At 37.3% G+C, this 10,201-nt stretch overlaps 1 protein-coding gene across 1 annotated transcript in view; it reads right to left on the minus strand.

Annotated features, from left to right (window-relative positions):
• The window catches only part of dgki (diacylglycerol kinase, iota), a gene marked incomplete at its 3' end in the record, with an annotated part of 69,131 nt that overhangs the window by 17,295 nt on the left and 41,635 nt on the right, over window positions 1–10,201 (minus strand). The window contains 2 exon segments of the mRNA XM_014018247.1: window positions 3,145–3,240; window positions 6,487–6,595. Coding sequence (XP_013873701.1) covers window positions 3,145–3,240; window positions 6,487–6,595 — 205 coding nt within the window.

Raw genomic sequence — 10,201 nt, forward strand, 5'->3', positions numbered from 1 at the left:
TAAAGCTTTTTTTAAAATTTCATAATTAAGCAATTATTTTGTTTTCAATTCCAAKTTGTACAAAAAGTGCAACAGGGTATAGATCAACACGTATCAAAAACTTGTTTATGTGAGTTAAYCTTGATTCTCTAAACGGGAAGAAATAAATGAACGAATAATCCTTTCAAGTTCAGCTTTTTACAAGAAACTTTTCGATTTTGACAAGTTCCTGCGATGGAAGAGACAGTTTCTAGTCAGCTGCTTCGTGAGCTTTAAAGACTTAAGACACCAATAAACTGTTTAATTTTTATTTTCCAGCTCGATAATGAAAGTATGACTGTGACACTGTTTGCACACCAAACAGCAGCCGTCCTCCCGCAGCAGGACAGCTGTTGCCAAAATGGCTAAATCTATCTCGAGGAGTCCCAAAAGGACCACAAAACGTTTACAAGACGGCCAAATTCCCCTCCATCCCAATATAAATTCACCGAATGTGTCGTACTGAGGCCTAACCCAGAAACCCAGAGAACCTAAAAGACCTACTGTTAATGTCCCAGAAACCACAGGACACCCTCAAAGGGCCTGTATTTATACCGCAGTAAAATCTGGAAATTATTATTGATTTAGTAGCAGCAAGCTTCAGACAGAGAGGATCTAAAAACACCAAASCTAAAATAAGAACACACTCTTAGAGCTTTGTAATGCTTTGATCATGACACAAATATCCTGATGGGCTTATGTACTGCCGTACGTTTATTTTTGTCCAAAGCTGTTTTTTATACTGAGTTTCTGCACATCCTTACAATCTCACAGATGTGAAGAAGGTCTGACATTTGTAGTGATTAATCAAAAGAARCATGTCGTCTTCTGCTTCCTTTAACAATCTGAGTTTAATTAAACTCAACACTAAAGCCAAAAATGAATAAATTAAATAGTAAAATCTTGTTTTGGAGACTCTGCCTCTCATCCACTGACTCAGTCGTCTTTTAAACGGCTCGACTGGCAAAATAAAAGCAAACACTTAAGATGTCAAAGAGCAGTTTACCTTGAGTGAATAATATACGGCTGCTGCCCCGGCTCTTACAATCTGACAAACGACTTATTATGAGTAATAATATGATGTGTAATAATGGAAAGGTCTCATCTTCAGACATGTCGCTCTGAACGAGAACAGAGTGCAACACTTATTTGTTGAGTGCTTACCGTATTTACACCAGCTCTCTGATTGGTCCGCTGTAGAAAACAGGTACCATCTTTTTCAGTCGGATATAAAGAAGAATATTTTAACAAAGTATTTCTCTTTATTAATTCAGCTTTCAAATCCAAACAGCCTAATTATGTTTGTTAAAAACAACACAACATGACTTGACTTGAGTGCTTTAATTTTTTGATTTGTTCATGTTTTTCATCCTCCTGGTACTAAAGGCAACCAAAACAAGCTAAATAGACCTTTGTTAGAATCATATGAGTCTGAAARGTAGATTTTATAATTAGTAATTAATCAATCAGGCTGTTTTTTTTCTGTGTTGAGTTTAAGGGGAGAAATTCCACCTTATTACACCTCAWCTATATGCAATAATAAAATCCAAAAGGAAAAATTAATCACATCCAAATGTTAGCATGGAAACATGTAAACAAAAACTCTGTTATCCTGTCTGGACAATATTGGTGAGAAATGATCAATTTATATTAAATATGGGCGTAGGTTTTTTCAGTTTAAAAATGGTTTTGAACCATGTTGTAGATTTGATTCTGTTGAATTAATACTTTGATGTTTAAATAATTGTCACTGATCTGTAGCAGCTTTAGAATTTATAAATCTAAATAAAACCAAATTCAATAAACATATTCCTCAGACACATTGATTTATTGTATTTTAGTATAATTTATAAGTTACTGAATATTGTTCCTATTAATAAGACATCCCTTTAAAAATAACATTATATTTTGGTTTGCATTAAGTAATATTCAAAACAAAATTCTCTCACTGAGGATCAAACCCCAATCTACAAGGTGAGATTCACAATAAAACCTATAATTTCAACACCCTCTCTACATTCCCACATGCTTGAGGTTAATGACTCTCAGGAGCAACATTTCTGTTTCTTTCGGAAACGCAGCTCATATTAACGGCAGCGAGGCTTTTTAACTCCAGGTTTCATTTCTAACAAATTGRAACAGCTGCTGCTCATCAGAAATGTACAGAAGAAGTTAAAACAGTGACCCTGATGGACTTGAGACCTGTCCAGGATGTCCCCACGTCTCACACAATGACATGGACACCAGCTACTCACGACCCAAAAAGGACAAGCAGGTAGAGAATGGATGGATTGGTCCTATAAAATGTTTTAAAATGATTCCTAAAATTAAAAAATGAACTAATAATTTCATAATGTGTGTGAATATAAACATTATTGCATCCAAAAATAGAAGGTTAGTTATTGTTATAAATGTGTTAATAATTGATAATGTTTGCATCAATCAACATTTGCCAAAGAGGAGCTWCACACCCACGAGGAAATCAAGCAAGTTGGCAAAAACAACTAAATACATACATTTAGATAACGTGAAAATTAACCTTAACGTGGGTTATTTGTTTAGAAAATACAACGAGCCTGGCACAGACTGAGCTGCATATTTAAGTGCTGCTACAAAAATAAGTAAAAAGAAGCAGGAACTGGCTCTTTTTTTGAAGTCCAGATGATTTGTATGAGAGGTTTTCATCACTCAGGAGGACTTTAAATCTGTCTGGGGATGTTTATCTGAAAGGTCTATTTCTATTTTTAAACCTAGAAAYAACGACACCATCCTAATGATCATCTTTCTGTTAAGTGGCTTCTCTTTCTTTAGCTCTTTAAACACAGAATCTAAGTTTCTGAATGTGATTCTTTAGTAAATATTGTGTCCAAAAAGCACAATTTCTCCATTTCTATCTTGTCAAATCTCTGTTTTAATATAAGATTCATGTCTTCTCAGCATTAGTATTCAGTCTTCTTTCAAAGTTTCACTGAATTATTTATAAGTCCAGATAAAATTCTAGGGAAAGGATCCAAATCAAAGGAGCATCCAGGATTAGATACYCAGAAAAATGTTGGCGCGAGTGAGGTTGGAGCTCCTTTTTTCCATTACGCAGAAACAAGTCCATCTGCATGGTTTAATACTCACTGCAATCTTCAGGAGGCAGGCGTCYTCTCCGAGGTAACACAGCTCTCCGGAACAACTCGTCTCCATCCACAGGTGATCACCGTTCACTGCGTTCTCCTGCGGGGGTCACAGACAAGAGGCGGGGACAAAAAAAAAGAGGGCAGAGTTATTATTTAATGAGCGGCGATCGTCCTTTCGCGCGTCTCGCTGATTACTTTTCTCGCTCCCGGAAAACTGCGGCCACGTGAACACTCAGCGGAGATCGCGGCCAATAATCGTGTTAAGCACATAAGTGCAGCTGCTGAGTGGGTGGGTTATTTCACAGTGATAATCAAAACAGCATGGAAACCACAGCTAACAAACACACACAATGCAGTATGAGTGTAACTGATGTGTGCGTTGGTGAAACAGCTGCCAAACAGCTCTTTTTTTTTTTAGTGTTGCTGTGTTTTAAAACACAAAAAAATAAGATTCTGATATTTTATTTGACTTTATGTTTTTATTCATTGACTTCAGAGGTCAGGTCTGCAACACTTTTCCAAAAAGTTGTGTCACTTTTGCCATTTCTTTAAAGATACTCTAACACTGAAGATAGAAGCGATGTAGCTTGAAGTACATAAAGTTCCTGTGACATCACATTTTAGTAATAAATATGAACCCATTTTGGAAAGCTAACAGTGATAAAATATTGCAAAAGAAATTTCATGCAGCTGAGATGAACAGTTGTTGAGATATTTGCATGTGATGAAACAGGAAGTGATGTCAAAGGGGAATGTCTGATGACAACAAAGCGTTGCTTCAACAGCTAACACACAGACAAAGAAGAATCTGATGTTTCTTTAGATTATTCTGAATTACTATCAGAGAGATGAAGAGTCAGAGTTCAAACAATTATGTTACAATAAACAAAGACCAGGAAGTTTTTTTTCCCTAAACAGTTCCAATTTGATGTCACTTCCTGTTTCATTTTTGTCATCTTCAAAATAAAATATACCAGATATGCAAAAAAAATCTGTAAAATCATGTGTATTTTGTTAAGTTTCCTGAATATAAATTTGTTTTCTTTGACTGACTTTGACAGGTCAGAGCAGTCGTCTCCTCCTTGTTCTCTGAAAAGCAGAGGTGATCTTGAAGGCAGCATGTGGTGCCTTCAAATCTCTGATGTGCATGACGAAATGAGGCTTTGAATGTACACAGATCCGAGCCAAAACTATCAMGGAGTCAAGCTTGTGGACTTAGTGCCAACTGGATGTTCGCTTTCCTCGTTGGTCTGGACCACACRGTGTCCATTTCTTCAATAAAAGATCTGAAGTATTGATTTGTTCGACCACAATCCATGTTCTGCCTGTCTGATGCTCCATCCCAGAGTGAAGTTTAACTTGAGGCTTCTTAGATAACGCTAGGTTCAAACTGCAAGAGAATTGTGTGGATTTTTGAGCAGATTTTGCCCTTCCAACAGTCTGAAGGATGCTCCGATTATGGTGATGGCTCTAAAGATAATCTTATGAGATATTCCTGTCGTGCGTGGTGTGTTCAGAGTGATCTAGTTGGCTCGGAAGGACATCGAGACCGCTCCGATCTCAAATTGGGGATATTCAACATTTTAGATCATCTTGGCTCGATATCCCAGCATGTGGTGTTCCTCAGGGACAAATAAGCTCACAGCCTGCTGAAGGTGATGGAAACACRGAGGAGAATCCAAAACACAAACCTGTTACTGTATATCCATGAGTTTTTATCATCGTGTGTGGTCCCTCAGTCAGACAGCTGAAAATTTTTAAATCTTGGGGTGTGAACCAGAAATTATACATTAATTATCCAATATACARTTGTTCTATCAGCTATCAATGAATGTTAAGCTTTAAGTTTGTGCCTTTGCTCCATAATTCCTGTTTATTACTAGGATACAGAGATGTATAGTTTTAAGCTGTACCCCTGAAGACAATAAATGCAAACTACTTCAAATCTTTTCACATAAAAGCACAATTTTAGACACATTACAGAACCTATCTTTTGCACATATTGCTTCCGTGCCAATTTATGATGATCATCACCTGAGCTGCCCCGACTTCAGCTTTTTTTGTAGAAACTGCAGAAATAAACGCACACAGATTACTTGAAGTTCATAAGATAAGACAAGAAGTACCTYCAGCCTGTAGAGTCAGTGAAAAATGAATAATTTGAAGAGAAATAATGAATCCTAAATTCCATTTTAACTTTTTCAGCTTTGAAGTTCAGCCCAGGTCTACACTGTGCTCTAAACTTCCTCCTGAGTAACTGTTTGGTTTTACTGATGACACAGCTCTGCAGGTACGGATAATTACAATAGGAGTTTTTTATATGAGTGTGTGTGGCAAGCAGAGACTTAAACGTTAGCGATGACATGGTGGAAGTGTCCCTGCAGAAAGCTCCAGAGGGAAAACTCATGTGGGCCCACAATATTTTCTCTACAGAACACCGTCTTACAAACATTACAGACGATTTTGTTTACTAATCATTAATCATACAACTCTAATATGAGTCTAAGAAGTATAATACCTTCAGTTTTATTTTAAAACACTTAGAATTAGAACAATGTTTTATAAGTTGGTCCAAAAAGATACAAGTGTATTATTTAAAACCTAACATTAGATTCATTTACTGTATATACAGTTAGACCTTTATTTTTCCTGCTGCTAAAAAACTAAATGACAAGATGAAAAGGTTTAGGATTTTACACTAAATTAATTAAATTAAATTAAAACAGATTTCAGAGGCTGCAGATGCTTTCACAAGCTTAGAGACACCTAATGGCATTTCWAAGTAAAAATACCATCTAAAAGGTATTTTCTTTGTCTGTCTAATGTATTGCTGAGTCCTTTCCTTTCTCTCTTGACATTTTCCTCAGAACTGCAGCAACACTTCAAAGCAGAAAGCATTTTAAAGTAGCTTTTTTATTTTCCGTGATTCATGTTTTGTAAATAAAATCCATTAAACCCAGCATAATAGACTTGAGAAAGTCAAATCTGGTGAAGTCGTGACGGACCGAACTTTTTCTCCCACGCTGTTGAGACATCCACTTGCAATAATCATAAAGGAGAGGAGAAAATTGCTGCTTGTTGCTCCTCTGGAACATATGGCTGCATATTAAAAAAAAAGTCTGCTAATAAATCTGTTATATTAAAAAATCCAAATGTCATTGAGTGAGTCAGCCAAACAGAGGGAAATCTTAGAGATCTTTCTGGGAAGTTTTGTAACTCATATTCTAACATCAAGCTAACAAAAACACACTTTAAAAGTAAGTAAGTAAGTAAGTAAACTTTATTTCTGTAATAAAAACACAAAAGTAAAAGGTAGGCTGTTTTTAATGGCCGTAAGACTCACCGTCCAGTCCACGCAGGCGCGTAGCTCCTTGTTGGGGCCGTTGGATGCTGGAGGAAGTGTCGGCTGGGGTGGGCCGAGGTAATGGAGRCCTGAACGGGAGATCGCTTTCCTACAACCAAACAAACAAGAAGTGTTTAAGTGGTTTGTTTACCAGGCTAYAAGCTGCACCAGAAAAGACACAAAAATCTGCCCCGTCACACTCTGACACACAGCTCACATCCTTACAGAGCAGCTGAATCAAAGCTCGAGTTTAGTTTGTAAAATAATTAATGATCTTCTTCCAGCTCAGCTGCACATATTTGATTGAGGACGACGGAGAACAGATTGGGGGAGAAACTGCCAGCGGCACATTACGGTGATGAGACAAGAGCTGGGAGATGGTCTGTTCTGTCAGAGGATGACTCAGCAGTCCTCCATGTTTCAGTCTCAGACTCTCAATATGACATATTTATTCATCTGTAAAACTCTCTAACCAACCCTAATTTCTTCACAWCTTGTTTTCAGAGCACCAGACTTTATTATAACTTGTTGAACCGGACAGAAAATGACTGTAAAAGCAGCCAAAGTCTAAAGAAAACTTTAAAGAAACTTTGACTCCTCTAAACGATTTCAAGAAAAACTGGCTTCTTGGAGGGAAAATATGAAAAAAGGAGGATTTAATTAACATAAACCWCCAGGAGCAAACAAAAAACAACAGGACTGATGAAACAAGAGCATCTATTAGTGGAAAAAGTTGCACAAAACATCCAACTCCCTGCTGCTGAAAGTTTTAGTGGCTGTCAGTCTAAAATTATCAACCAGGACAAAGAGGAGTCCACTTACACACCCAGTAACCTGATCGTACCCTAACACACACACAAAGGTTGAACACACACACACACGTACGTACGTACACGACTCTTGCGCTAAAAATAGTCCTGCGTGGGTGACAACAGAACAAATGCGAGGACGTACGGTGACTGGACCCGAGCCAGACGCACAAACTGTGGAAACACACGGACACACCCAAAGTCACTAATATGAAATGTTTTAGTAATTAATTGTGCTTCGATAAAAATGGTTTTAGCTGCAGCCTTCAGCTGTTTTAGCTGGTTTGTAGCCGTCACCACTGAGCTCTGAGGGCACTGCAACACGCCAAAACCAGCTCTGTTAGAGGAAGTAACACAACGAGCCCGTTTGGTAAAGAACATTACGTTTTTATGAAACCAATTCTGAGAAGTGAAATTAAAAGCAGAAAGTCAGTGTGTGAACATGTCAGGTCCAAAAAAAAACGTTTACAAAATGGCTGGTTGATTCAAAGAAAAGGGTTACAACTTGACTGATCTTACATTTTATTGCCAAGTGCTGAACGTTGAGGATAACTGCTCATCAGATGAGAATAAAACGGCTGTGTCAGTGTGTTGATGTGCAACTACTTCCTACTCATAATGAAATCACCCCCACATGAGCRTATGTGGGAATAATCTCTGCAGCAAGAGAAACAGGAGTGCCACYACAATGCACTGTTCACAAAACGACACAAATGCACTCTTAAATACACACAAACATCATTCAGAGGTCATGCAGCACCATTACATTTGAGTGAGTCCTAATCTGCTAAAATCAGACAGGATCACGGGCATTAAGGGCCATTCCTAAAGTCTAAAGAGAAGTGAGCACACACACAGGCACCACGCCTAACTCGATTATTTTAGGAGTATTTAGGGTCGTAGAAGTGCATCAGTCAGAAAAACTTCTGCTAAAAGCATCTAAATAAACAAAAGAATCAACCTAAAACTCAAACTAAACTTGGCCAAAAGAAACATTGATACAGAATCKTATACACGCACAACTTTAAATGAAACTTTAGGTTGATAAAATACAAAGAAACTTAAAAGTTCTCAAATATTGAAGCTTTTTCTGCTCAGTTAGGTAACGTGAATTTGAAAAGACATTCCTCTCTTGTCTGAGCCTGCCTTCAGGAACAAATTGGAGCAGCCAATCTAAAAATTTGTTTTGAGACTTTTTTTTTTTACATGTGCCCATTTTTTGTACCTGTTTGGGCAGGTAAACACTTCAATCAGCGCTTTTGCAAAACCAGAACTCTAGCATTAGTTGGTGAATTAATTCACTGAAAACCTTCACAGAGGGGTTAATATGCCAGATGACAAACAGATTTTAATTGGTCTACCTTTTAGCCCTCTTAACAACAACACAGGGCTCAATTGTCAACTCGTGAATCTGATAAATATGAGCTGAAATCAACACAAATCTAACATCTAATTCTTGACTTACTATTCAATGAATTTTCAAAAGATTTTGACATTTCTGTCAACAGATATTACTTAGTGATGCCATACAAGTGTAAAGCAGTATTTTGATTGGCCTTTTTAAATAAATATTTAATCAAATATACCTTTAACCCATACCACAAATTTCAGCTTTCATTTCATTTGTTCCCAGCTTGGTTGGAAAGTACCTTCTCTCACTGTTTTACAACCCTCCATTGACTCGTATGGTTCAATTAACCTCATTTTAGAGGCTCACGTAATTAAAGGCGTCCATGGCTGTTGAGAGTAAAAAGTTGAGAGGGTGTTAATCAAGCTGCAAATTATCACCTGAAAGAAAAAAAATCATCAATTTAACTCAATTGAGTAAAAGAGCAAGGTTAAACACRTGCCTCTTGGGTCAGATTGTTCTGTCTTGAATTAGTTTAAATGCTATATTAATGGACGTTTTAACGCTGAGGGTGGGGTTCTGGAGACCAATAATCAACTGGTGTGTAAAGATTACCAATAAGAGTGACTAATAGCTGGCTACCATCAAAAAAGAACAATGAAACACTGAAGAAGCTAAGCTTGTGTTCTCATCTTTCTGTTGTTTCAATATCAATAATGTGTCTCATAGAGCTGCATTCAAAATCACTGTTTTTTATTTTTATATAAACAGTGTCCACTGGAGATTTTTTTCCACCAGTTAGTGGTTATCTACAAAGTTGCTTTCCAACTGCAATGCTGTTTTTTAAGGCTAAGATGCATTTTCACTCTCCAATAAAACTTTAAAATACTTCCATGTACACTAYCATATATGTATTTGTTAGCAGTGGTTGGGGAAGAAAAAATACAAATAAATGCCAGTGATTTTCAAACTGTAGGCRGTTATGRGGGTGTTGCTTTGGTCGGTTGTGGTAAAGAAAGACAACCCTCACATAAAGTTTGCATCATAATGTAAAGAACAGGATCCTTCATAAGGTGGCCAAGCTCTTAGAGATGGAGTAAAGAGCTCCGTTATCCAGGGGAAGCTCAGAGTAGTAATCCTCTTCATTGAGTCAGTTGTGGTAGATTAGGGATCTGATCAGGATGCCTCSTGGATGCAGCCCTTTGGTTGCTTTCTGGTCATGTTCCACTGGGATGAGACTGAGGAAGATCAAGAACTTGTTAGAGTGATCACCCCATAAACACCTTGGAATCCCCCAGGAAGAGCTAGAGAGTGTCGATAGGGAGAGCAGTGTCTGGACCTGTTGTCTCCATGACCTTACAATAGATATGAGGTAGGAGATGAAGATRTTGGCTTGAAATGGTCATTCCTAGTTGGTTATACAGTACATCCTTCTGGTATGGTTATTTTCGTTTCATTTCATACATTTTTATTCATTTCATTAAAAAAAAAAATTTTTTACACAATAAAAATAAAAAATACAAACACAACGAAATAAAAAATACAAACACAACGAAAT

Source organism: Austrofundulus limnaeus, unplaced genomic scaffold, assembly GCF_001266775.1.
Source record: "Austrofundulus limnaeus strain Quisiro unplaced genomic scaffold, Austrofundulus_limnaeus-1.0 Scaffold187, whole genome shotgun sequence".
In the NCBI taxonomy this organism is placed as follows: domain Eukaryota; kingdom Metazoa; phylum Chordata; class Actinopteri; order Cyprinodontiformes; family Rivulidae; genus Austrofundulus; species Austrofundulus limnaeus.